Source organism: Parathielavia appendiculata, assembly GCF_033297405.1.
Source record: "Parathielavia appendiculata strain CBS 731.68 unplaced genomic scaffold N657scaffold_6, whole genome shotgun sequence".
NCBI classification, from domain to species: Eukaryota; Fungi; Ascomycota; class Sordariomycetes; order Sordariales; family Chaetomiaceae; genus Parathielavia; species Parathielavia appendiculata.
The window spans coordinates 843,278-868,882 of record NW_026944225.1 but is presented as its reverse complement, the minus strand read 5'-3'; the positions used below and the strand labels follow the sequence as shown (position 1 = coordinate 868,882).

At 55.8% G+C, this 25,605-nt stretch overlaps 8 protein-coding genes across 8 annotated transcripts; 5 read left to right on the top strand and 3 right to left on the bottom strand.

Moving 5' to 3' along the window:
• Nucleotides 1-753: 753 nt before the first annotated feature.
• Nucleotides 754-6,228, bottom strand: N657DRAFT_572806 (uncharacterized protein; the record flags this gene model as incomplete). Its single annotated transcript, XM_062788909.1, has 1 exon — nucleotides 754-6,228. The coding sequence occupies one exon, from the start codon at nucleotides 6,226-6,228 to the stop codon at nucleotides 754-756; it is 5,475 nt and encodes a 1,824-aa protein (XP_062647538.1).
• Nucleotides 6,229-7,484: 1,256 nt separating this feature from the next.
• Nucleotides 7,485-9,191, top strand: N657DRAFT_573516 (glutathione synthase; the record flags this gene model as incomplete). Its single annotated transcript, XM_062788974.1, has 4 exons — nucleotides 7,485-7,783; nucleotides 7,839-7,914; nucleotides 7,976-8,112; nucleotides 8,162-9,191. The coding sequence occupies 4 exons, from the start codon at nucleotides 7,485-7,487 to the stop codon at nucleotides 9,189-9,191; spliced, it is 1,542 nt and encodes a 513-aa protein (XP_062647537.1).
• A 55-nt stretch (nucleotides 9,192-9,246) lies between these two features.
• On the bottom strand, nucleotides 9,247-11,495 carry N657DRAFT_645355 (Sec1-like protein). Its single transcript, XM_062792935.1, has 2 exons — nucleotides 10,098-11,495; nucleotides 9,247-10,046 (listed from the first exon to the last, which is right to left on the bottom strand). Exons 1-2 carry the CDS (start codon nucleotides 11,235-11,237, stop codon nucleotides 9,432-9,434), a joined length of 1,755 nt encoding a protein of 584 aa, XP_062647536.1. The 5' UTR covers nucleotides 11,238-11,495; the 3' UTR covers nucleotides 9,247-9,431.
• Nucleotides 11,496-11,677: 182 nt separating this feature from the next.
• Nucleotides 11,678-13,375, top strand: N657DRAFT_596509 (uncharacterized protein). Its single transcript, XM_062790000.1, has 2 exons — nucleotides 11,678-12,046; nucleotides 12,126-13,375. Exons 1-2 carry the CDS (start codon nucleotides 12,009-12,011, stop codon nucleotides 13,348-13,350), a joined length of 1,263 nt encoding a protein of 420 aa, XP_062647535.1. The 5' UTR covers nucleotides 11,678-12,008; the 3' UTR covers nucleotides 13,351-13,375.
• A 73-nt stretch (nucleotides 13,376-13,448) lies between these two features.
• N657DRAFT_424331 (uncharacterized protein) lies at nucleotides 13,449-14,372 on the top strand. The gene is made up of 3 exons (XM_062787311.1): nucleotides 13,449-13,747; nucleotides 13,855-14,171; nucleotides 14,239-14,372. Exons 1-2 carry the CDS (start codon nucleotides 13,547-13,549, stop codon nucleotides 14,152-14,154), a joined length of 501 nt encoding a protein of 166 aa, XP_062647534.1. The 5' UTR covers nucleotides 13,449-13,546; the 3' UTR covers nucleotides 14,155-14,171; nucleotides 14,239-14,372.
• Nucleotides 14,373-15,122: 750 nt separating this feature from the next.
• On the top strand, nucleotides 15,123-15,947 carry N657DRAFT_424360 (uncharacterized protein). The gene is made up of 3 exons (XM_062787312.1): nucleotides 15,123-15,148; nucleotides 15,256-15,766; nucleotides 15,837-15,947. Exons 2-3 carry the CDS (start codon nucleotides 15,492-15,494, stop codon nucleotides 15,904-15,906), a joined length of 345 nt encoding a protein of 114 aa, XP_062647533.1. The 5' UTR covers nucleotides 15,123-15,148; nucleotides 15,256-15,491; the 3' UTR covers nucleotides 15,907-15,947.
• Nucleotides 15,948-17,462: 1,515 nt separating this feature from the next.
• N657DRAFT_690439 (MBOAT-domain-containing protein) lies at nucleotides 17,463-19,911 on the top strand. Its single transcript, XM_062797048.1, has 5 exons — nucleotides 17,463-17,771; nucleotides 17,842-17,886; nucleotides 17,949-18,048; nucleotides 18,115-19,136; nucleotides 19,213-19,911. Exons 1-5 carry the CDS (start codon nucleotides 17,750-17,752, stop codon nucleotides 19,692-19,694), a joined length of 1,671 nt encoding a protein of 556 aa, XP_062647532.1. The 5' UTR covers nucleotides 17,463-17,749; the 3' UTR covers nucleotides 19,695-19,911.
• Nucleotides 19,912-20,861: 950 nt separating this feature from the next.
• On the bottom strand, nucleotides 20,862-23,747 carry N657DRAFT_572942 (uncharacterized protein; the record flags this gene model as incomplete). The annotated part of the gene is made up of 3 exons (XM_062788922.1): nucleotides 20,862-21,109; nucleotides 21,168-21,616; nucleotides 21,676-23,747. The coding sequence occupies 3 exons, from the start codon at nucleotides 23,745-23,747 to the stop codon at nucleotides 20,862-20,864; spliced, it is 2,769 nt and encodes a 922-aa protein (XP_062647531.1).
• Between the last annotated feature and the right edge of the window lie 1,858 nt (nucleotides 23,748-25,605).

Sequence of the window (25,605 nt, the reverse complement as noted above, 5' to 3'; positions counted from 1 at the left end):
TGGCTCAACCCCGCAGTATCGGAGACCTCTCGGGCCTCTTACACCTTGGACCTGACAATATTATGACCGTACCGGCTTCGCGAATGCATTGAACAATCACCAACTAGGACTCGCATCCAGTCAGACCACTTTGCATACGTGTATGCGAAAACGCGAAGAGCTTGTTTTTCCTTTCGATCACCGCTGATGATATTTCTGATTGGGCAGAAAGCTTTAGCTTAAGCTAGATTTCTGATCCGTGCCCTTGTAACAGACAACACGTCCAACAAATCCCAGAAAAACCTGGCCAGGGTGAAGATGAAAGCAGCTCACCCTTCCGCCCATCCTGGGTTTCCCTTTGCCCATAGGTGCTGCTTCTTCCTTTGCGCTGCCTTGCCTTGCCCTGCCATGCCAGCCCCATGCCTCCCGTTGTCATGAGCCCCCCCAACCGCCGCCTTGCAAAGCCCCAGGAAGCAATCGATGGGTATCTCAAATAATAGATCGACGATGAAAAAAAGTGTGAAAGCAGAAGTGCTTCCGTTAGTCAATAAACTGCGGCAAGTCGGCTGAATCGCCGGGTTTCAACCCGCGCCCGGGGCCCTGCGGCGGAGCAGCAACATCCTCTGATTCCGGTCCAGATTCGATGAACCGCAGCAACCGTCTCTCCTTCACCGCCCTCAACTCCGCCGTGCTCGTCCCCGCCGTTTTCGTCTTTGGATTTAACTGCGGGCGAAATTGCTATCACGATCAAATCATGTCAGTCGTTTGCTGGGCTCACTGTGACTTCTGGTGCGCTTTGGTGTCGGTGGTGCATACGTTCAGATCGGCCTTGGCTGTCCAAACATGCTGCTTGAACTCCTCCTTGGCCATGCCATCCAGTGCGGCAGATATCTTCTCCATCTCCGTCCTCGTCAGAGCTGCAAGCTGCGCGGGTTCCATATACCCCGCAAGCATTGCCTCAGCGAACCTCGGATTGCGAGAGAACTCCTTCAGGTTCTGAATTTTGTCCAGCCGCGGAAGCTTCTCGACCTTGTTCCTGTTTAACTCTTCTTCCACCTTCTTGACCAACTCGCCGGGGTGGTGCCGCACATGGCGGTCTAGTTTGCGGTGAATGGCCACCAGCTCCGGAAAGTCGAACTCGAATCCCTCGTCGGCTGCGGGAGATGATGTGCCCGGGCTGCCCAGGATCGGGGAGACGTTCAGTAATGCTGAAGGCGCCGGGGTTTGAGTTCCCTTAAAATGCGACCCGGTGGCAAGTATGGGTTGTGGAACTTCCGGGCTGAGCCCTGGAATCAACGCTAACCCTGGAATCGCATCGTTGTTCGGACTCTGAATCTGTGCTGGGCTGGCTTGCGAAATGGTTGGTTGGCCCTGAACCGGCGGGGATTGAGTAGCTGCTGGGATCGTGACGCTCGTCGTCTGGTGCGCGAATGGGACGGGAGGGCTGACTAACGCTGCATCAGAAGTGAGAGTCAGTACTTGCTGGTGAGAATGGTCGTCATCTGGCTGTGCCGGCAACGGTGCGCAGGGAGCGGACGCTGTCCCGGCAACCACGGCAGAAACTGATGACTCCGGTTTGCGTTTCTCCCTCAAATGCTCCGGCACCTTGATCCTCACAATCATATTGCTGCGGCTGGCTATGCATTGAGGTGCTGCTTGAGACTCACCATCCGTGGAGTGCGGTTGATAGAACCCCGGCGCCGGCGGCGGCATTGCGAACGTGGGTCTCGGTGGAAATGCCCTTTCGCGCTCCCGACGTTTGAACTCCTCTGGGTTCTGGGACCGGAGCAGTTCAAGCTGAACGTCTTCGTCGACTTCCTTTTGATCCTCTGCCGTCAGTTCGAAGGTCTCTTCCTTCTCAAATGTCTCAGTCGACGTGATCTTCCGGATGCGCTGACGAATATCCTCGCTCCCGAGAAGGGCATCGAGAACCCCATCTTGGCCTCGCGCCCCATCCAGGTCTTCCTGATCAATGAATCTGGGCGGTGCGAAGTATTCGGCCATGCGTTTTGACCATGGGTCCGGGTTCTTCTTGTCCACCACCCGAGACGCCAATTGAGTCTTGAAAACGGCTTGGTTGTGGATGGTCTCCTCGAAGGTGCCGCCAATCGTCAACCAGTAGACATACACCGGCTTTGTTTGCCCGAGTCGGTATGCCCGACCAATGGCCTGCTTTTCGTCAGCCGGCGTGTACCTGAAGTCGAAAATGACCACTCGGTTGGCCCCATAGATGTTGAGTCCGAGGCCGCCTGCGGTAGTAGAGATCAAGTAGACCTCTGACTCGGCGTCGGTATTGAATTTCTTGACCGCGTTCTGGCGTGTTGCCATTCGAGTGTTGCCGTCCAGGCGCTGGTATACGTATTTCTGCCTCTTGCAGATGTTCTCGATGTAGTCGAGCGTGAGCGTGCTCTGCGAGAAGACCAGCACCTTGTCACGGGCTTTCCGGCATTCCTCCAGAATCTTGAGAAGCAGGACAATCTTGTTGGAGAGATCATAGCTCTCAATCTCGCGGATGGCAACCGTGGCAAGCAGCTCGTGAATGGCATCCTGAGGCAACACATCCTCGTCGATCTCTTCGAGCTTTTGCCCCTCTGCCGAAACTGTGCGCTGGGACTTGTTGCCGCCTCGCTTCGCCTTCTCTTTCTGTTCTTCAGCGTAGGTTTTGAAGATGAAAGGATGGGCCAGAACAAGTCGAAGTTTGGCCACCAGACTCCAAGCCTTCGCGCTGCCAGTGATCTGCTCCCTGGTCACGAACTCGAGATATCTCCGGTACAGCCGCATCTGCTGCTTAGTCAGAGGCAGCGTAAGAATGAACTCTTTCTTCTTTGGAAGCTCGTTGTAGAGAACATCAATGTCCCTCCGGTGCACCTTGGGGTCCACCGTTCCCTTCAGGACATGCAGCAACTTCCGGGCCCTCCGTTTCTCATATGGGTCGCTATCGGCGTAGAGACCCTCCTTGATCGGGTTGGAGAACCTCTGTCGGAACTCGGCGATGTCGGCAAGATAGTTGGGTGCAACCCAGTTGATCATGGAATAGTAATCCATGACGTTGTTGGTCAGAGGCGACCCGGTCATGGCAATGCGGCTCATCGTGCGGAAGTTCGCTGTGGCCTGATGCCTTTGAGAGTCCGGATTCTTCATATAATGTGCCTCATCGCCAATGACCAAATTGGGTGTCTCCATCAGCAGCTTGGCAATTTCGTCGTCGGCGGAGACGAGGCTGGTGAACAATGCGTAGCCAGCGACCAGCACTCCACCAGACGATGCCCAATCTCGAATTGTCTGAAAACGCTCCGAGAGCGGCTTTGAGCTATCCAACCTCCAAACCGGGCCAAGCACCCCTCCGGGTGCCCACATCTCTAACTCTTCAAGCCAGTTGTCCACGAGACTCGGGGGACATAGGATCAGCGTCTTGGATTCCCGCAGACTCTCGGGAATTTGCGAGCGAACAGACTCGTCCTGCGACGCAGACGACTCGGCAATGACCACCAGGAGTGTGATAACTTGCATCGTCTTGCCGAGACCCATGGTGTGCGCGAGCAGACAGCCCTGGCGGACACTGGAATCGACGACCACCTGGTTCCACATGAAACGGACGCCCTCAATTTGGTGATCCTTGATTTTGCTGCCGATGTGGTTGTTGATGTAGATCAATGCCTGATCCTCAGATTCCTTCGTCTCGTTGACGATGAGGCGTGACTGTTTCGAGCTCACCGATCCCTGTTCGCGGATCCTTGTGCGCAGCTGGTCGGCGCGCCGGGCATGCTCTTCAGTGATCTTTTTGGTGTCAATTCGAATTTTTGCTGCGTTTTCATCGCGTAGTTTACGTCTCCGCCGCTTCTTAGTCGGCGCTGTAGGCGCGCCATCCGATGAGGACTCCTCTGAGGCGCTGGCGTCATGTGCAGGTTCTGAAATCTCGGCCATCTCTCGTGCGGCCGAGCTATCCTTCCTGGGGGCCTTGAGCACAATTCGAGTTGGCGTCTGGGGCATTTCCAAAAAGATCGGAATGATTCTCCTGAGAAGGGTGTAGAAGCTAGCAAACTGGTCACCTTCACGCTTCATGCGATGGCATGTATTGTTCCTCAGCTTTTGCTGGTTCGCCCTTTTGGCTGTCTTGCTGACGAAAACATCGAACAGACGGCAGATGAGAAATGCAACCGTGTCGACGGTGACTGATGTGGGATTTTGCAGGGCGGGCTCCATATACTCTGTCCACAGGTCGCTGTGGTCATGGTTCTTGACCGCGTCATAGAGCCTGTCTCGCTGTCCGCGAGACCACTCGCACAGCACGGCCACCACAAGCCGCTCGGCGTCCCCAACCTTTTCCCAGTAGTCAACGCCAATTTCCCCAATCTTCTCGAGGCTTTCGAGGTCACGGAGGGAGGGGACTTGACTGAGTGGGTTGAATGGTGAAGGGGACGAATCAATCTCGATGACCTCGGGAGCCCGAGAACCACTCTGGAGGGTAGTCAGTGGTGCCAAGGCTTTCTCGGCTTTGATTTTTCGAGGCGTGAGCTGCGTGAGAGGCGGGTCACACTCCATTTGCTTGGCAGAAGGTGCTGCAATTGCTGAAGGCAGACTGGCATCGTCTCCGTTGTCGTGCATAGCCAAGTCATCGTGATCGGTGCTAGCCGGAGCGGGAGTCCGTTCCGAGGCTGATTCAGAGACAATGTCCATTTCATCTTGGACAAGCTGAACGGCCTCTTCGTCATACTCAATGAAGGCGTCCATGTCGTCCGAGTCACTTGTCAAAATCTCCTCGTCATCATCGAGAATCGTTGGTTTCGTCTGGCGAGGGGTCCGGCACGGAAGTCTTGATGGCTTCGGCGGCTGTTTCGGGCTTCGGAGAACATCGATGAGCCAGCTCTGGTACTTCTTCTCAAAAACTGTCACTTCCAGGAAGCCTGAAGCTTTCTGGTGGACGTCCTCATCAACTGACCACGGCTCATCCATGATGTGTCTTGTTAGAATTGCGATCCGACTCTGAAGGTGCTGCCACGTGCGCGTTGTCGAGCTGATGAGAGCCAGGCGATTGGGATTGCGGCGGGCATCCTGCCATATCTTCCAGGCCTTGAGGTCATATTTGGGCTTCTTTTCTGCTGCCCACTGAGCCTCCAGGTCTTGAATTGCACTGTCGATAACCCTGGCCACCTCGTCCTTGCTGAGCGTCCGGTTCTTGGTGGCGTTCTTGCGCGCTTCCATGGCTGCGCGCTCCTCCTCTTCCTCTAAGTACTCCTGCCAAGTTTGGGAGTCCATGCTCTCGCCGTCTGAGTCCCCGAATAAGGGCAAAGTCGGGTCGGCCTGGTCTTCCTCCGTGTTAGCGCCGGAGCCGTGGAATGAGTCGACGCGGGTCGATCGTAAGAACCGCTTCATAGCTGCTGAGACCTGAATGCGACGCCCCGGGGGAATTTTCCTCTGCATCCAAGCAAACTCGCGTTCAGAAGCATCCTTGTGATCGATAGTGTGAGGATTTGTGAGCTCATCAAGCCGCAGAATACTTGCGCCTAAGAAACCAGCCTGATTGTTGGCCTGCAGCAAGGCTTCCACTGTGCCCTTGAGAGGTACATCGCCTTCTGTGGGGATGATTCTGATCGCGTCGTTATCCGTGGGTTCAGTGGAGAGTGTTGTTGGCGCGATCCGTCTCTTTTTGCTTGGAGGCCCTTCCACAACCTCCTGGTCAGGGCTCAAGGTTCCTGATGCGCCGGGAAGAGGAGGCAGGTCGCGGTCGGCAGAAGGTGACTGTGCGGGAGACAGAACACCCGGGCACGACTTTGTCGAGTCCGGCAAGGCTGCGCTGGGCTCGGCGTCGTTTGCACCTGGAATCGGGCCACTGACAGCGGCGGCTTGACCGACATGCTCAAGGCCAGTGAGCTTCTGGAACTCGGATTTGATTGCCGAGCCACCATCATCTTCGTCGCATAGCTGGCTGCTGGCCAGCTGTTGAGATTTCCATGCCCTGTACTTTGGGCTGTGCCTTCGCAACTGAGAAACGGCGTCCTTCAAAGAGAGTTGGTGAGGCAGTTTCTTAACGCCTAAATATCGCCACAGTTGGTCGAAGCCGAACTCGTCTCCGTAGGTTAGAAGCGATTCGCCATCGACGCCGCATTCACGAAGTCTTGCTTCGAGAGCGGCAGGATCTGGCAGCCGCTTCGCCGGAGGTGCTTTCCATGACCGGTGTGAGGTGCAGAGCTCTTGCACCACGCGATCCTCGTCCCAGAGAAACGGATCGCTCTGGTCGTCACCCTCCATGCTCAGAATTTAAGCGACCTCGAATGCAAAACAAGATCGAATCGCGGATTCGGCAAAGTGATTGATGTCTGAATGTGGTTCGTGAAACGCAGGTTTTGTAAGGTTGAAAGGCACGATGAGCTCTGTGATCGTGCTTTGCAGCGGCCGCATCGGAAAGATCTTGAAGATGATTCCTGGCAGGGCGGCGGGGCCGACGCTGTAAATTGATTCATTTAAATTTTCGGCGGCTGATGAAGTGAAGATAGGATTTGCATTGGGTTTTCTTATGCCCGCTGCTCTGTGGTGACGAGGATCGATGAGAGCCACGATAATACCAGTGGGAGCGATCAACGCGCTAAAACGCGGGACCCAGTAGATAGATAGGGGTTAGGGATGGCTGCTATTCAGCCCATTTTCCACGAAAGCCACCACCCAGGCGCTCCAGAAGGCGCTCCCGACGCGTCACAGTAAATGCCTATCGAATCTCTATGGTCTTCAAGTTCAGCAGTATATGAATTGTCCGCCGTCACCTTACGACTTGTGTCTAGAGAGTTTGTTGGCGTACGTCTGCAGCAAGTCTCCCACACTACTCTGCAACCCTCGAGTCAACAAAGCCGTATGCCATTGTGAACGGGTTGAAGGGATCCTCCTGACAGTGAGGGCAAAGCAACTGGACCCAACGGTCGAAGTCATCCAGGGATCAATAGCCCGGCGAACCACCATAGAGAACTGAGGCCAGAACCTGGCAGATGAGAAATAGAAAGATAAGGATCGATACAAAGGGAAAGAAGCAACGAAAATAAGAGCTTGAAGGCCCAATCTACAACACCTCACCAGGCACATTGTTTCCTCACCCCGATAAGATAAAGCAGCCCCACGAAACGCACGGCAGGGAACCGAGAGCGCAAGTGCGGGGCATCAGAAGCATCGGGACTCGGCAATTGTAACGTAACTTGGTTAAGGCAGTTAAGTCACCTGTAGGCAAGCAAAGCTCTCCATCTTGGTGGTACAGGGGAGACGAGATTGTGAGTTTTGAAGCGTCTAGCGAGAGATTCATTACTGGACAAGCTGCTGACCGGGCGACTATCCGCCAGGCACGAAGGCGGGTGGGTGCAATACCGGCTGATTTCGGCTTTGTAAGCATCAGACTGCCCCTGATCGAACACCCAAGTTTTGAATTCGAAAACTTCGGTGCTATATTTCCCTTCGAACTGCACCACGCTGCTTTCTGCTTGGATCTACAGTTAGCCTATCTCAGACGGGCCGCGCCTCACACAATGCCATCTTCGACAGGGCCATCCTACCCCCCAACTCTTAATGATGTTCTCGAAAGAAACAGGTTGGTACAGACCATCAAGGACTGGACCATCGCCAATGGCCTTGCCGTGCGACCGCCGCCAACAGTTGCAGGGGACGACACCGAGGGCATTCTGGCCATGAGTGCTCCCGTCACTCTCTTCCCAAGTCCGTTCCCCAAGACTTGCTTTGAAGAGGCCCAGGACATCCAGGCGCAGTACAATGAGCTGTACGCCCGCATCAGCCAGGACGAGGAGTTTCTCAGCAGCCTTGTGCAAGAGTGGGTTTCCTGCTCAATTCTGAGGCTGTCTCCTAACGTCCTCTGACCGTGACAGGGTCGCTGGCGGTGACGACTTCATCGCAAACCTGTGGAATGTCCATCTTAGGGTGAAGGAAGAGGGCTATGTTCAGGTATATATGCTGTATGACCACGAGACCTCTCAGCTCCAGGCGGCTGACTACCGATTCTTAGAGTCTCGCCCTCGGCCTCTTCCGGTCCGACTACATGGTTCACCAGGACGGTGACAACCTTCAAATCAAGCAAGTCGAGTTCAACACCATCGCGTCTTCTTTTGGCGGACTTTCGGCGCAGACTACGCTGCTTCACAAGTACGATACCCAGCCGTATCTGCTAGCAAAGCTGCTAACAAAACCCTAGATATCTATCCAAAACCGAATATCCGCTCCTGAAGAGCGGTATTCCTAGATCGACCCTCGACCTTCCCGCCAACCACAGCGCAGAGGGCCTCGCCGCCGGTCTGGGAGCCGCTTTTCACGCCTACGGCAAATCCGCGCTCGGTCACCCAACCTGCATTGTTTTCCTGGTTCAAGACGGCGAACGCAACGTCTTTGACCAGCGCCACCTCGAATACGCCCTGCAGTCCTCCGACTCGGAGCCCATCCCCGTCTTCCGCCTGCCCTTCTCCCAGATCCTCACGCACACCACCCTCGCGCCGTCCTCCCGAGGCCGCCAACTCCTCTATCACCTACCCCACAACCCATCCCTCACCTTTGAAGTCGCCGTCGCCTACCTGCGCGCGGGCTACGGACCAAGCGACTACCCCGATCCCTCAGCCTGGGAAGCGCGCTACCAGCTCGAGCGCTCGGCCGCCATCACTTGCCCGTCCGTCCTCACGCAGCTCGCAGGCATGAAGAAAGTGCAACAGGTCCTCGCCACGCCCGAGTCCGTCTCGTCCATTCCGTCCGCACTCCGGCGCTTCGTCCCCGACGAGCCAGCGTATTCCGCTCTCTGGAAGACCTTCACCAATATCTACCCGCTCGACACGACTCCCGCGGGGCTCGAGGCGCGACGGCTGGCCACGGATTCCGAGGAGTGCAAGAAGTACGTCATGAAGCCGCAGCGCGAAGGCGGCGGGAACAATTTTTACCGGACAGCCATCCCGCAGCGCTTGAGGGAGATTCCCGAGGAGCATTGGGGGTCGTACATCCTGATGGAGCTCATTACGCCGCCGCCCCTGGTGAATACCATCCTGAGGAACGGGAGGTTGGAGCACGGCGGGGTGATTTGTGAGTTGGGTATCTATGGGACGTGTCTGTGGGATCAAGCGACAGGGGAGGTGCTACGGAATGAGGGGGCCGGGTATTTGTTGAGGACGAAGGGGGATAAGAGTGAAGAAGGGGGGGTGGCGGCGGGGTATGGGTGCATGGATTCTTGCAGGCTGGTTTGAGTGATGCCAAGTGGGTGTTTATAAAGGGGTGATGGACCGATAGGCAAAACGGAACGATAGATAGAGGTGCATACGGCGGTTGTCTGAAGTCAAAAGCAGAGATCCTAGAGTTTAGGTCGGCCTATCTCTAATTCGTATTGGAGAACGACCACACCTTCTTCAAAATAAACTCCGAAAACCCATCAGCAGTTATCCGAGGCACCCATCCGCCGACATTTATCCCCCGTTACAACTCTCAGCTCACAGCCTCCTCCCCGCTGCTACCTCAGGCCACCCGCCCACAGCATTCTCCACCTCCTCCAAGAACGTCGCAGCATTATGCACCGTCGTGCCCCCCAGCACGACCCTGACACCGGGACTCGAAGCATTGATCCCTGCCACCATCTTGGCCTCCTCATATGTAGCCCCGCCAATGATGAACGCAACCACGTCCTGCGGCTTATCTCTCGTCGTGCCGCCTCCCTCCACAAACGGGTACTGCGCCTCGCGCAGCTTGCCCTTGATTAGCTGCTGCAGCGTCGTTTCGAGCAGCGGCGAATGCTGCGTGTAGACGTTCTCGACGCCCTTAAGACCCTTGAAGCGCGAGCCAGCCGAGCTAAAGAGCCCTGTCGATTCGAACAGTTCGGTGATGCCTGAGGCGGTCGCGGCGGATTGCTGTAGGGAGTTATGGTAGGCCAGGAGTTTGGAGACGAGCGCGGCCTGGCGGGCGGGGACACCGCCGGCCGCGGTGAGCAGGTCGGTTAGCATGGGCAGGGAATTGGACAGGTGTTTTGCGTAGCGCAGGGCGTAGATGGCGACGAGGGTCACTTTGCTTTCTGGTGAAACAGAGGGGGATTGGATCTGTTTCTGGATGTTCTGAGAGAGGTCAGTGGAGGCGATAGAATCGGAAAAGGCGAAAGGTAATACCTTGAGATCGGATGCGTGGTTGTCGTTGCAGGCTATGCTTTGCTCGAGCTCGCTGATCTCGAGGAGGTTCTCGGCGCCTACTCGCCTGCTGAGCTCCGAGACGAGGGTGACATGTTTGCTCACATTGCCTGAGAGCTTTCGGAACTCGGGATACTCCTCGATGAAGCGCTTCATGTCGGCTATCGATTCAATGTCGGCGTTGTTTTTGGTCTTGGACTGGTACTGCTCGACGTAGTCCTTGATGTTGCCCCCAAGATCGCCAAAGTTGAGGTACATGTTCCTCTTGAAGAATGGGTCTTGGTCCTGCGACAGGACAATCTCCTTAAGCTCTGGCCGGACGTCTGGAACATGGCTGAGGTCAACCCGGCCGTTGTTGATGCCGAGGAGATGGTGCACCATTGCTTGATATGTCCATTGCATGAGCAAGGGAGTGATGGGGTCTTCTCTCCGGTCTAGAATTAGGAGCACAGGGGGTGTGTCGACCTTGCGAAAGTCAAAGAGCTGATCCTCCTGGGTGATGTAATATCGGACCTCAGACGCCAGTTTCTTCGCTAATGGGCTCGTTTTCTGGTACCGAATCAAGGGCTTCTTCTTGAGGCTCAAAAGAACGCCAATGATGCCCTCAGTGGCCCGCTGCAGGGAATCAGTGTTCCAAGTGTCCGGGGTGCCACCCCATATCCGGTGCATGGGCAGTGACATATTGAGAGAGAAGAGGTCGGGGTTGATGACAACATAGTCAAGGAAATGCTCCTGGACCAGCTTAACCACCTCATGGTCATCGGCCTCGGCTAGGCGCTCAAGGGTAGATTTCTTGACAACGTTGCTGAAGAACAGATGGTACTCGCCGTACTTGGGCTCCCGCAGCTCGTCTATGAGAAGGCCGATGGAGTCGGGGTGTGGCCTTATAAAGCACAAGCAGCGCAGATGGCGCATCTTCTCGCGGTTGGTATTTTCGAGGCGGTCCATGAGATAGACCTCGTGGTTGAGCAGGGCCGATTGGGTGACGGCTGTCGAAATGAAGGCAAGCGTTTCCCTGTCCAGTAGCAAAATCTTCATTTTGGCCGACGGCGCCCCCGTTGCGCTGTCGCCGGCCGACACCATCTTGGTGACGTAGCCCGCCGAGGCCTGCACCACGTCCATGTTGAACCAACTCGGTGAACAGGGAACGGACCAGTCTGTGTAATAAGACGCCAGAAACGTCTTCTATAACTCGCAGAAAAGACGAGGACACATGCTGGTTCGTAGGAGACCTCGGATATTCGGATAGAGACCAGAAACGGTGATCCGGAGATGTGAGGCTCTTATGTATCTGAGTCTGGGTGTGTGATGGTTGGATGGAAGTTGCCGATGCCTTGCTTGTATGCCGTAGTGAGAGTGCCGGAGACGGGAATGACTGGGAGGCACGACCCCTGTAGCTGCCAAGACGCCATCCTCTCCAAGTCCCAAGTCGCATACCGATTAGATAAGGCGTCAGCTACCTTCTTCTGACCCGGTGTAGGGTTACGGAATTTCAGAAAATCCTGAAATCACGATTTGAAAGTGTGACTCTGAAACTTCACCTAATACGCCAGGCGGTATAGCTAAGGTTTAGAACTACTGTACCTCCGTATATATCTTGCTTTCCCTTCCGCTACCCCGGCTCAAGCCTACCCTAGTTGAATATCTTCCCCTAACGCTAGCTCAATGTTTGATCGGCTATTAATCCTAGCCTGGGTCCATATCATTTCGCCAAGCCATTTCAAGAAAGCATTGAATGATATTTTTAAGATTTGAGTTGAATATTTGAAATTTGTAAAGTTCAATCCGTAACACTACCCGGGGAGCTTTGAATGTCTCCACACCTTCACAACGTCAACTCAACTTTGCGAAGCAAATTCATCGGCGATCGGGGCCATATCAGACAACCCAAACATGGCACAGGATGTCTGTCCAACCAAGCCGGAGCCCGCGTGAGTCCTTTGTGCCCGTCTCTCTGCCGGAGGAGGCGATTTAAAGCTGCTAACAACAATTTCCCGTTTGGCTGTGCAGGCTCTCGTTCACCCAGGGCTTCATCCTGGGCCAGCTCTCGATAGTGCTCCTGCTTGCCGCCTTCATCAAGTATTTTATTTTTGGCGAACCTCCTTCACCCGAGGTCACCGCATCGCTTCGTGCCGCCGAGCGACGATCTCGGACTCGTGCGCATAAGAAGTCCCTCCTGAGCCTGCGCGAGTTAAGCACCCGGGAGACTGGTCAGCAAACCAACCCTAACAGAAAGAAGTCGAGTATCCTGCGTCCGAGCCCGCCGACCCTGACTATCGGGTCTATTCTTGACAAGACGTACTACAAGGTGGACAGCCACCAGCCGGAGAGCTTGGATTGGTTCAACGTGCTCGTAGCCCAGACGATCGCCCAGTTCCGCAGCGACGCCCAGCATGACGATGCCATTCTCACATCGCTGACCAAAGCACTCAATGGGACAACGCGCCCGGACTTTGTTGATGAGATTCGCGTCACCGAGTTGAGTCTGGGCGAGGACTTCCCCATCTTCAGCAATTGCCGCATCATCCCGGTCGACGAGGATGGCCTCACCTTCAAGCCGGGTAAGGCCTTCGACGCGAACATGGCCACTCGAGAAGGGGCGCGGCTCCAAGCCAGGATGGACGTTGATTTGAGCGACATGATCACGCTGGCGGTTGAGACGAAGCTGCTCCTCAACTACCCCAGACGCCTCAGCGCGGTTCTGCCCGTTGCCCTGGCCGTCTCAGTTGTTCGCTTCAGCGGCACACTGTCGATATCATTTGTGCCCAGCAACCCATCCGATAATACGCCCACCAAGATGACATTCACCTTCCTCGACGACTACAGGCTGGATTTCTCTATTCGTAGTTTGTTGGGAAGCCGCTCGAGGCTGCAGGACGTACCCAAGATTGCACAGCTTGTTGAGTCACGCCTCCACCGTTGGTTCGACGAGCGGTGCGTGGAGCCGAGATTTCAAGAGATCGCGCTCCCGAGTATGTGGCCACGAAAGAAGAACACCCGTGGCGGTGACGAGGCCATCGCAGACGCTGAGCGATCCCTGAGCAAGACAAAGGGTATGGATATCGCCAAGGACCTAAGATCAGACGTCCGGAGGGAAGTCGAAGCTGAAGCGGATGCGCGAGCTGATAGGGTTCACGAATCGCTGAGATATCGACGACGGCCGCGAGCCGAGGACGTGCTTTCCGTGACCGGATCGATGCCAGGGGCTATGCCGGATCTCGACATGCCGACATGAAGGGGCTGCCGAGTCGATGGCTACCACTAGACTTTAACCCCTTTTTGTTCAACGGGGACTCACCTGCCGCCACCTGACGACGACCACGCCTGGTCAGCTCGAAAAGGAGACCCGCTAAGTTAAGGGGCAGTTTCAGGCCTCAGCTTCTTCAACTTTGCCGAGCCGATTGAGGAGCGCACTACCGCAAGCCTTGCCGATGGATTATTCAGGCATTGCTCATCAATACGCAAAGCCTGCCGGGTTACCAGCTACTCGGGCTCCAGAGCGAGCATCGGGTTCGCGTAATTTGTTGACGCGGCCGTCACTGGTGACCAGATATGAAGTGAAGGATCAGCGGCTGTCGCAAGAAAAACTCCAACTAATCAAATCTTCTCCATTCTCCCTCCGCTCTCAGAAGGTACAGACGACCCTTGCCTACGCCCCAGTCGTCTTGACCATCACTATCCCGCCCACTGCAAGAAGCTAACCAGCAACGGCAACAGGGTGCTCACTCCAGCGAAACAGGCAAACCCGTTCTGGACGCTCGCCGTCCCTATGCCGACCCTTAAGCCTGCAGCAGTGGCGAGTACCAGAGCCAACCCCAGCAGGCGGCACACAGCCAGCTTGTCAATTTCCAAAGCAATCAAGATTGCCTTAGCCGATAAGCCCCCTGCTGTTGCGTCCTGGTACCGCTCCGCAAACGACGTGGTGCCGGCAAGAACGTCTGGGCGGAGGAATGCCGCCGTTAGATCGGGCGAGTACTCTAGCTTAGAAAAAGCGACCTCACGGAGCACCTCACCCGCCTCAGCGTCGTGGGACAGCTAGACCTAAGTTATACTTGGGTAAGCGAGCTTCTGTCCTTAGCATGGACTTTGGAGGCTGGAAAGGAATCACGAACCGTGGACATAGTCCCAATATGCAGGGCAGGCTTCTGGAAGGGTGAATGAAGAAGGCATTTGTGCCTGATACGGACCACAGCATCGCCATAGTCTTGACGAATCTGACGCATCACTTTATCCCCGCACTGTGTGGCATCATTGTGGGATGCCAGCAGCAGGGTACAGTCACCAAGCTGTAAGGCAACTCGCGCACTCTGGCCGTCGGACTTCACCGGTGAGGATGTTGGTGGATATTACGGTAGCTACGCTGGCCCCGCCGCTCGAGGCTATAGTCTGATGATTTGATGTTTGGGACATGCGTTTCTGTGTAGGCTCGGATGCCTTGGACGTGGATACTGAATTCTCAAGCCACGAGAAGGCAGCCAGGACGCGGATCAAGTGGAAGCGCCATTCTGGAGGAGAAAAGCAAGTGATGTATTCGAACGCTATCGTGTCGCTGCTACATTTTCGGCTTCGAATCAACACAGCAACATGTCGACGACGTCCTCACCGTTGCCTTGCCACCGACACCATGCTCGGAAGTGGTGAACCGGAAGGACTACGTCGTCGAGTGTGGCGGTGTGAGAGACACGGGGCGTAGGCTGTTCTGTTGGCACGGGGCTGTTGGTCTGTGAAGAGCCTGGTGTTTAGCCACAGCAGCTGAGCTTGCCGCTTCAGCTATCAACGCAGAAAGCCTCAGGAAAATTGTCGCAGCGACGATATTCTTCACCATTTGCTCGCAGCAACCCAACGATTAGCATTCGATACGCTTACCGCCAGCAGCCATGTCTGCTCCTTACACAGTCCTTCGACATCACCTTGAGAATCTGAACGAACACGGCGGTGTCATTGCTCGCGACACCCTGGAGCTTCGGTCGAACTTGGCGCTCTCGCCGTTACCTGGTTTCGTGTCTTATACGTCTGCGAAGGCAGCTGACGAGGTATGTACGCTCTTCACTGGCCACATCTTGCTGCCGGCTTCCAGGTTGGAGGCCAGGTTTGCCAGATACAACCTGCTCACGTTCACAGCCTGACTTCAGTGAGATAGCACATCCGAGTTCTGCGGTGTTGTGCGGACGCCTCCAACGGCGGTGTGACTGTCTCCTGTCTGACGGGAGAGGTAGGTGGCCGTGAGGCTGTGGCACAACGGCGTGCATCACCGCTACCTCTCTCCGAGACGCTCCAAGACACCTCGACAGGTAACTAGCACGACGCTTGTTCGAGAATGGGCAAGCCGCGATCAGAGCAGAAGATTTGGAACATACCGCAGATCTCGGATAACCAATGACAAAGCACGTACAAGATGAGCTGGCGTCTCTTCAGACTGAAGGGACGACCGAGTCTTCCACGCCAGCGCAGCGAAAGCAGCTGACCGGGCCGGGGACCTGTGCAAACCAGAAACCCGCTGGTAAAAAGGGGCGAAAGGAGCCAGTCAACAGCAAGCCCACGCATGCAGGCATCCGCCTCCCGTGTCCTCTTCGCGCTGCAGAGCCGGAATGTTACGCCAAGATCACGAAGGGCTGCAAAGATTCGACCTATGATGGCATGCGGGGTGTCAAGTACCGGCAACACACTCGTTACCTTACTGCAGTAGGTGGTGAAGTTGGCTGACAAACACGCTCTCTGCAGCGAATATATCTGGCGATATCATTCCTGGGCACTCGGTGTACTAAGTGCGGGACAACTTCCCCCGGTCTAATCACAAGGCTGTTGCGCCAGACAAGGCAGCGCATGTTTGTATGCCGGAGGAGTTGGGGCAAGAAGGAGAAGAGGCGACCATTCCTTAGATCAAAAAGGAGTTGCAAGAGGACTGAAGGAACTGGAAACAGTCATTGAAGAAGGAAGCTACCTCCGAGAACAGCGAGGATACCGCCATAAGGCACTGGGAAAACGTTTTCAGGATTGTGTCTCCAGGGAAGAATGTCCCTGATCCGTGTAGGTGGACATGCATGGCACATACCTGAGGCTCCCATTGCTGATACCAATGGCTAGTATCCATCTCCTCAGCGTCTACACAGTCACGGCAACCCTCCAATACCCGTCAATAAAAGCCATCACCTCGCAAGCCGAAGCTTCGCAAGCAACTCCTTCGGAAACCACCAGCTAACAAGCTTCAGGCGAGTTCCTCGTCAACTGGCAAACGAACCGACTCCAAACCGAAGGCTTGCAGCGCCAAGCATGAGGCGGTTGACGATGGAGAAACGCTCGGTTTCAACCTGGCTGAGCTTTCACATGATGGCATCGGCGCGCTGGAATATGGGTGTAGCAATCCGGTTTTCTGCTGAGCTGAGACTTGCCCTGTTGCTAGTGGTAGTACAGCGGACTTCGACAGTTTATACCCTTTGCAGCCACTCGACGCTGATCAAGGGCTCTACGGGGTGGTGACCTCTACGATCCCAGTATCAGAACCCTTGACTCAGCGACCAGCGTCTTCTCTTCTCAGCCCGCACACCTCTTCGACAGCATGGGCCCCCAGCGACGCAGCTTACCGACAATGACGAACCGCAGCTCGCTAGGCCATTCCCATCTTTGGGCAAACGCTGACTTTGAAGGTGTCTTGCCAATGCCACCGCCTTTCCATCTCACCGAGCATGATCGACGCTTGGACTATGAGGCAATGCCGGGCCCGGATGCTGACGGTGCCGTCGTCGAGTTCCCCGGTTGTGATTACCGCCAGACGTACAGTGATACCGACTGCGGGCAGTTGTTCAAGTAGTCGGCTCAACAGGCCCTCCTGTGGCCAGACTCGGCCGAGAGAGACACGCAAACGGCCCAAAGAGAAAAATGGTTTGGCGGGGTGGAAGGGGGAAGAGGTAGAGGAGGGGAGGGGGGTTCATATCTCCTGGATTCTCCTGGATTCAGTCCATCGAGATGCGGAGCCTTGCCAACAAACGGCAACTGCGTTGGTTCAGCCCACACTTGTCCTCGAACCGTGAAGAAGTAAGGTCACCTCAACGAGAACTGCACATATGATGCTTAGGGCCGACGATGTAGTAGTAACAGTCACGTTTGCTGACTTTTCGGTTGTATTGCATCCTTCATTTGTCTTGTCATGTCTGGTCCCCCATAAATCAGTGAGTGATGTACATTAGTTGTGCGAGAAGCGTGTGGTTGGATCGATGGTTACATTTCCGGCATTGATCAACGGAGTTTGGCCGAGTAAGATATGTAATTCACGTTACTGTATCAATACGCATGTGACACGCACAAGACCCGAGCATGGATCAGCTGGTGATGTCACAATAGATGTTCCGTTGCCATTCTCAGGGCTCCTCGGGCAGGCCCATTGAACTTCCTTAGGTACCGTTCCTACCCTATAACGGTAGAGAGATGGACCTGCCTATATACGGTATATCCCCAACAATGCGCACTTTGTAGCTCGACTCCCCGAACACTTCAGACGAATACCATCCAGTTCTCGGCTCTGGCCCAACGTTCGTCGCGGAAAAGTCGGCTGCTGTTTGTTGGGAATAAGCCAGCCACACGAGTGTCAATCCTCGAACCTTCACCATCTCTACGTCGTCGGCGGACTGTCTTCCACCATGATACCCTTCATACACAGGCGTAGGCAACCTCACTGCTACCTTTTGCTGGCATTGACAGTGTTATGGACTGACGCTGTTTTCTGTTCCAGCATTCGTCTACCTCGCCGACAGCCTCGGCGCTGGTCCCGATGAGCGTACGACGCCCCTTTCCAGACCATTCTGAGACGGCAAGACTGACCCCGTCCGTACATACCAGTCAAACTCATCTTCTCCCTCATCCTATCCTACCCTCTCGCCGGAGTCTTGAAACGAGTTCCCGACGCCCGACCCGCGTACAAGAACCTATTCTCGCTTGGGTGCGTCGTACGCCACAGCGCTGAGCGACGAGGAACCATGGCGATTGGCTAACACGACCCTTTCAGCATCTCCGTCTTCATCCTCGTCGGCCTGTTCGACCTGTGGGATGGCCTCCGAACTATGCTCATATCCGCGGGCGGTGCCTACGCTATCGCCAAGTTCCTCCGCCGGTCCCGCTACATGCCGTGGGTGGGCTTCGTCTTCTTGATGGGCCACATGAGCATCAACCACATCGCACGCCAGGCCGCGAATAGCCCGCGCTCGGTCGATATCACGGGGGCCCAGATGGTCATGGTCATGAAGCTCAGCGCCTTCTGCTGGAATGTGGCAGACGGTCTTCTCCCAGAAGCCGAATTGTCTGACCTCCAAAAAGACCGCCGCTTAACCGAACTGCCGAATCTCCTTGACTACGCCGGCTTCGTCTTCTTCTTCCCCAGCATGCTGATAGGCCCTGCCTTTGACTTCGCCGAGTACCGCCGCTGGCTCGACACCTCCATGTTCGAAGTGCCCTCCCACGTCGACCCAGCCAAGAAGCCACCCACGAGGCGCAAGCGCAAGATTCCGCGTAGCGGCACCCCGGCCATGCTGAAGCTCGTTACCGGCCTGATCTGGATCTTCACCTTCCTCAAGCTGTCCGCGTACTTTGACCACCACTTCCTGCTTGAAGACAGCTACCTCGAATACGGCTTCCTCCGCCGCCTGTTTTTTCTGCACATGGTTGGCTTCACCGCACGCACCAAGTACTACGGCGTCTGGACACTGTCCGAGGGCGCCTGCATCCTCTCGGGGCTGGGGTACAACGGGGTGAATCCCTTGACAGGTAAGGTCTCATGGGATCGCCTACAGAACATCGACCCCTGGGGCGTCGAGTTCGCCCAGAATACCCGCGCCTACCTCGGGAACTGGAACATGAACACCAACAAGTGGCTGCGCAACTACGTCTACCTGCGCGTGACGCCACGCGGCAAGAAGCCCGGCTTCGGCGCCAGCTTGGCCACCTTTACCACCTCGGCCTTCTGGCACGGTTTCTACCCGGGTTACTACCTTAGCTTTGTCCTCGCCTCCTTCATCCAGACTGTCGCGAAGAGTACGTCATCCCTCCCAGCCCTAACACGACCCCATAAGCTCAAGTATGATATGTGCTGACAAGAAACAATCACCAGACATGCGCCGCAACTTCCGTCCCTTCTTCCTCAACCCCAAAACTGGAGCCCCCCTGCCCTCTAAAAAATATTACGACTTCGCCTCGTGGCTCACAACGCAGCTCACATTCTCCTTCGCAGTGGCGCCCTTTCTCATCCTCTCCCTCCGCGGCTCCCTGCTGGTCTGGTCCCGCGTCTACTTCTATGCCGTCATTGGCACCGCGGGGATGACAGCGTTTTTCGCCTCGCCTTCTACGAAGCGCTATCTCAGGAGGGAGGTTGAGAAGAGGAGTGCTTCTGGCAAGGCTGGCGGTAGCGTGGATGGAGCCGTTGCTGGTGGTGATGGAAAGCTTGGGCGATCGGCTAGCTCGGATAGCTCGGCTTCGAGGACGCCTGTGATGGGGATTACGCAGGATTTGGAGAAGGAGTGGGATGATGCTCTGACCGAGTTTCGGGAGCTCGATGAAAAGTTGAAGAACAAGGAGAAAATGAAGGTTAAGTAAGTGTGGAAAGGTCGGCTAGGTTGAAGTTATAGAATGGTGCAGCTTGTTCAGTCAAGGGATGTATATACTTAGATGGAGAAGCACAGTCAGGAGTTTCTCAGAGAAGGGATGCATATACCTAGATGGAGAAGAACAGTCAGGGCAAACTACATAGGTAGAATAGGAGGCCTGAGGGTTGAGAAAGCACTACCTGCGATTTTGCTACGGACACATCGACTGGTTACCTTCAGGTACCAATGCAGCGTAACTTGGAAGCTAAGTGACCCTTCCAAAGCGATACTACACACTAACGTATTTGCATTGCATGCATTGCCTATCGTAGCACTATACAAAACCATCACCGCCACCAAAAGGCGGAAAGGCGTGCAAGGAGAAAACTAGTTTAGACACTAAGTGTAAGTGTAGTGGTTCGAGAGCCAGGAGTCTCGTTGCGACGGCCGTAAGCTCTAGGCAGAATGAAAGTAGGTATCATCATCATCATCATGTGGCGTTTCTTTTTAGATCCCCCCCATGACAGATATTCAGAAAGCCAGAAAGAGTGTGTCGGTGTCATTGACGCACGAAACACCGCCATGAAAAACACCATGCGTGTGAGACAACACTCCTTCCTACGCTTTGAAAATTTGATCCCACCCCGACTCCAAAGACGATGAAGGTAAGAAATTGAGTAATCAGCCAAGCGGCCCCTATCTCGGCACCGGGTCCCAGCCAACTCAAGAACCCTTCTCCCCTGTCTCTATTAGAGATGAAGAAAAGATATTGGTGGGATACAAATTGCGAACAAGGAATATGTAGCTGATCAGAATAGAAATGTCGTTATTGCCTTTACCAGATAAAGGCTAGTAAGGAGGGAGGAAGGGGGGGCGAACCAGGTCGTGGTGCCTGGGCAAGGAGGGTTGGAAAGGTGACGCCATGTTCGAGACGATTTGGTGAGTGAAAGCAACCCCGGCGTTATGTTACCGTTAGGCGTGGAAAATCGAGAATCTCCCGTCCATCGTGGGATGCGTCGTAAGTGTCGTGCCTTGAAAGGCAGGCGTGTGTGAACTGAAGGAGGAGAATATGTGGTCGTTAGGCGTAGGTACAGCAGGACCGAAACAAGGTGTGAGTGCTTAGTTGTTGAAGATTGAACATTTGGCAGGTGGTGGTGGTACTGTGCGGGTGAATTTGTCACCTCCGCGCCCATCCCTGTCGCCCGCCAACGACTCCGAGCGCGACAACGGCTCCGATGATGAGCAGACCAATAAACGACATGACCCGATTAAGGTTACGCCACCATCTGGCGCTCTCATATCTCGTCTCCTCCATGACGTATTTTCTGTACTTGGAGGCGGAAGGAGCAGGACCGTTGTTCTCTACGTCAGACATGTGCAGCTCGGGGATGGGCGGCAAAGGAAGGAATGCGGCAACCATCCAAGCTGGACGGTAAGTTAGACGACTGGACGAGAGACTTTTGAACTGCACAGGAAGACGTACCGAAAGGGAGCAAAAATCCAAGAGTGAACAATATCACCTGGACATTCCTTTTGCCCAAAACGCCACTGTCGGCTGACCAGCTCACGCTCGGCGGATCCCACACACTGTACCCAGTTGCCCGACGATCCACCTGGAGATGCGGAGACCAGATGCTCGACGTCTTCTGTTTCGGCGCCCGGAAGCTGCGGTAGTCCTGACCCTGGGAGGGGGCCGGAGAGATCTCCATGGAGGCCTCCTCAGGGGCAGACTGCTGAATCGTCGTCGGTTGGATTTCTCTCGCCCGCTTCCGCGGGCTGAAGATGGCCTGAGGAAAGTTGTCCGAGTTCGGGGACCCGCTGCGGGAACCGGGGAGGTACGAACTCGGAGGCCGGCTATCTCCACCGTCGGAGATGGTCAAGAAGGAGGGACGACGGCCAAGAAATCGTCGTTCGCCGGAGCCGTAATAGACTCTGGGGACATGTGTCAGCATATCACAGCTCATCAGCAAAGGCACCTCTCGCTTGCTTACCTGGCCCAAGCCGGGATCGACGAGGTGAAACTGTTGGTACGAGAGCTGGCGTTGGAATGGAGGTTCCAGCTCGAGCTGTTATTGAAGAGGGCGGCCAGTCCCGTCTTTGATGGTCGGTGTTCCAAATCCGCCAAGCCATCACCATGCTCGTCTTGGTCGCGCACCATGCGGATCTGCGAGGGCCCCGCTCTTGCGTAGCTGGGCTGTGGCTTCTCGAGCGAGTCGCTACCCGAGGGACCCGCAGCCTCCTCTAGCTGTCCAGCTATGGACGAAGATATGCTCGCCATCTGGCGACTGTGCATGGAACCCACCCAGCCGGTGCTGCTCTGGCGGCGATGGTGTCCGCTCCCGTCCGACAGGGGAGAGACGGAACGCGCCAGGTCGCTACCTCCTTCGCTTTCGGACATGACTGTGGACAGCTGGGAACTCCATTGGTGGGGTTGGAACGGCAGCATCGGGGCCGGCGGCCTGAAGGCGATGGCGCCCTGGGGATTGGAGGAACTGGATCCAGACCTCTGTGGAACGGACCATGGGAAGCGTTGGGTTGCTGATCCGCCGAGGTTGAGTACCACAGGCGTCGTCAGAAGCGCTTGAGCGGGGTCCTGGCTGGCAATTACGGATGACAAGCTCTTGAGCGACTGAACAGATCCCGTGCGAGACCGGAGGGTTTCTCGAGACCGCTGTTTGTAGTAGCCGAATCTTTCGTGCGATCTCTTTTTCGCCGGTCTCAGAGGGGCAACAACCAAACTCTCTTGAGAGTAAACGGGGCGTGGCTGTTTGGAAATGGTAACGAGGGACGATGAAGGAGACACCGACGGAGCACCGTGTAGAACGTAGTTTTCGTTGCCGCCGAGCGAGACTGTGGCGGGACTACTCGGATATGCCGTGGCAGGAGATGACTGGCCCAAGACTTCCCAATTAGAGGGGCCTGGTGAGTTGAAGACGAGACTATCGCTGGACTCTTGGGCGACAGACCCGCGGCCGTAGACTTTATAGTTTGTCGCCTCGGAGACAGTCTCGATGGTCTGATTGGATGCGACGGATGTCAAAGACGTTTTTGGTATCACTGCTCGTGTAGGTGCATTCTCCTGTTCTTCGTCGTCGATGGCCGTGGAAGCTTCCGGTAGCGGAGCCAGCTGCGTCTCGGATGTTGATGTCGATGAACTGTACAACGGCTGCCTCCCTTTGGTGTCGGGTGTCGCGGGTACTTTTCGCAGGCCCCCGACAAGACGGTAGTTCCAGGGCGATGAAGAAGTAGGGTCCTCGGCTAACTGTGTGGTTGAGGAACGGCGAGACGATGACGTTGAATAAGGCAGCTTTTCTAGCTCGGAAAAGCTCTGGTCCAGGATAACGGTGCTTGCGCCCGTCAACGGAGTGCTCGCACGGTGATCGCTCCACGTGTCCGTGGACGGGCGGTCCTGGGCGCTCGGTGTTCTCGACGCGTACGACGGATTAGGTGATGTCAAGCTGCCGTCAGAGACGCCGGATTGCGGCTCCTCGGGAACCAGCGAGAAGGTCCCGTTTGGGTGGACTGCGAGCCGCAGGTTGCGTCGACGGGACAGCGAACGCGGGCGCTGGGCTGTGGCTGAAGCTGGTGACGGAGTGTCATCGGCGCGGGAGCGCCGCGGCTCCGACACATTATGGCTCGCGATATTGGCTGGGACTTCAGATGCTGAGCTTAGATGAGGTGTGGTTGGCCCAGCGGGGCTGAGGTCCGAGGGGCTGGCCCGAGGTTTCACTCCTGAAACCCTCGGATCCCTGGACTTCGCCAATGAGAAAGCCGGCGCAGTCGGTGACGGCAACCCAAGACTCCCAACACGGCCCTCTGTCACCTCATCCCTCCAGCTCGGACGTCTCGAGTGCTCAGCATTGCCACCCGTCTTGTCGTCGTAATTCCCAGAGCACCGACTGCCTGCATTCTCGCGGGATGACGCCTGACTTGCCGCCCGGTTTTCGGGGTCGAGTCGGGGCGGAGAGTAGGGGACGAGGCGGATGCCCGGTTTATTGTTTTGCGAGTTGGATCGCTCGTGGAGCGTTGTCGTCGGGCCATGTCGGTCTGGTGGCCCCGGCATGGCTCTGAGACATCCGGCGCTCGAGGCCGGGAGCGTATCGATCCTTCAAATCCCGCTCGCAGTCTACAAGCTGGGCATTCAGATTCGTTCCATGTCTGTGTCATGCGTGTTATCCGACGGAAATCCAGCGAGGCGAGCTGTGTCGTCGAAACCAGGGTCGAGTGCAGGTCGTTGTCGAGAGAGTAGCGTCGTTCGGTCTCGCTAATAAGTAGACGGCGTCGCCCGTCGCTTGCAACCACTTGAGGGGACTCAATGAGTTGAATCTCAGTCGGAACTTGCGGGGCCGGGAGAGGGCGATCGAGGTCGTCGTCGTACAGAGAAGAAAAAAGATTAAGGATATTGGGCAGCTACCCGGCAGCAGCAACAAGCAATAAGGAGTGAGCTGAAGAGAAACAGGAAAATCCAGGTGGTTAAGGATAGACAAGAATGCAGATGGCGAGATGGCCAAAGGCAAATATCAATTGAGCATGTAGGCAGGCGACAGCCGGGCGTCTGTCGAAGCACCCGGGGCCAATGGGTTGCTATGCGGTGCCGAAAATTGGACGGGCGGATGGCGGACAAGGGCGCCTATCTCGGCCAGCACCTAGCTGCTCCTTTGGTGTTTCGCCTTGGGATAGGGAAATTGGAAGGGAACTCACTCGTGGAGTGCTCGGAGAAAAGCTGTCGAAGCAATTCCACGCTCGTAAAGATTCCCGCAGAGAACAGCCACGAATTGCGTACCAAGCAGCACAGCATGGCCCATTGACCGGCTCGAAACTGGAAGCCAGCGGAATCCCCCTCTGCTGCACAGGAAAGGAGCAACCGACAAAACCAGACCGCTGCAGCGCTCAGAGCAAGGCTGAAAAAGTCCAATTTCGCGTCCCACGAGTTGCCGGCCTGCGATAGGCAGGCCCAGGCAGTTGCTGCGTGAACCTGCAGGCTCGCGGTGCCTAATTGGGTTAGTCTAGCCCCGACTGTTTGCCGCTTTGGGAAAAGCGCGCAAGAGTTTTACTAGCACCTTCACCCTGTCCAGAGGATTCCAAAAGCACTGGACATCATCCGGTCATCTATCTGTCTTATGGTCTCCACCGGCGAGACATGAGGAGCCGCTGTCCTTGACAATGTCACCGACTGGTCGGGTCATGGTTCTGCGGCCAGCACTTGGTGCGACCGAGAAGATGCCAAAATCGACACTATAAACGACGTGCTGCTGCACTCCTGAATTCGATATGCGAAATCAAGCCTAGAATCATAGGGCACTATGACCCCCCTCGAGAAGCGGCTCGCCGAGCACTGCGCGGGGGCTGCAGCTTTGCGCAGAACGTCAAATTTTGCGCAGCGTCTCACAGCATGTGGCGCCCGAGAGACAGCTCGCTGTTGAAGACCGCAAGACCGCCATGTCTCGGTCGCAACCTACTCGTCGACCTGGACTCCGACAACGCAATGAAAACTTCAATTGGAGGATCACACACCCACTTCCCCTTTTTCCTTGCGGACCGTCTGGCCGGCGATGGCATGCGGCGAAAGCCATGCGGACGAGATGGGTCCCAGCTACGTGTTCAACGGTGGTGGCAGCAATTGGGAAGCGCAGATGCAAGCCGCAAGCTTGGCTGCGAGTGCCACACACGCCCGGCGGGGCGGCAAATCAAACGCTTCCGAAGATGGGGATGGCGCGTCACTTGATTCGCGTTCTTTCGCGCCCAATCTGTGTTGTCTTGCCGTGTGTGGCTGACACCTCCAACCACATATCCCGACTGCACGCTTCTTCAGTTGATGGGAGCTGCCGGTTGTGGGGAGTACGGGGGAATTGATATCGGTAAGGTACAGTAGGTTGCCCAACTGGTGCGATTGTGCCGCCCTGTCTACAGTCCAACAATTT

What these genes read in the sequence shown, in the direction of transcription:
- N657DRAFT_690439 (XM_062797048.1), top strand. Translation starts at nt 17,750, where the DNA reads ATGATACCCTTCATACACAGGC. An exon ending in GATACCCTTCATACACAGGC is followed by an intron (nt 17,772 to 17,841) that starts GTAGGCAACCTC and finishes TTTCTGTTCCAG; the next exon opens with CATTCGTCTACCTCGCCGAC. An exon ending in CGGCGCTGGTCCCGATGAGC is followed by an intron (nt 17,887 to 17,948) that starts GTACGACGCCCC and finishes CGTACATACCAG; the next exon opens with TCAAACTCATCTTCTCCCTC.
- N657DRAFT_424331 (XM_062787311.1), top strand. Translation starts at nt 13,547, where the DNA reads ATGGATTATTCAGGCATTGCTCATCAATACGCAAAGCCTGCCGGGTTA. An exon ending in TCTCCCTCCGCTCTCAGAAG is followed by an intron (nt 13,748 to 13,854) that starts GTACAGACGACC and finishes CCAGCGAAACAG; the next exon opens with GCAAACCCGTTCTGGACGCT.
- N657DRAFT_645355 (XM_062792935.1), bottom strand. Translation starts at nt 11,237, where the DNA reads ATGGACGTGGTGCAGGCCTCGGCGGGCTACGTCACCAAGATGGTGTCG. An exon ending in ACCACGCATCCGATCTCAAG is followed by an intron (nt 10,047 to 10,097) that starts GTATTACCTTTC and finishes GACCTCTCTCAG; the next exon opens with AACATCCAGAAACAGATCCA.
- N657DRAFT_596509 (XM_062790000.1), top strand. Translation starts at nt 12,009, where the DNA reads ATGGCACAGGATGTCTGTCCAACCAAGCCGGAGCCCGC. An exon ending in CCAACCAAGCCGGAGCCCGC is followed by an intron (nt 12,047 to 12,125) that starts GTGAGTCCTTTG and finishes TTGGCTGTGCAG; the next exon opens with GCTCTCGTTCACCCAGGGCT.
- N657DRAFT_424360 (XM_062787312.1), top strand. Translation starts at nt 15,492, where the DNA reads ATGACAAAGCACGTACAAGATGAGCTGGCGTCTCTTCAGACTGAAGGG. An exon ending in GATGGCATGCGGGGTGTCAA is followed by an intron (nt 15,767 to 15,836) that starts GTACCGGCAACA and finishes CGCTCTCTGCAG; the next exon opens with CGAATATATCTGGCGATATC.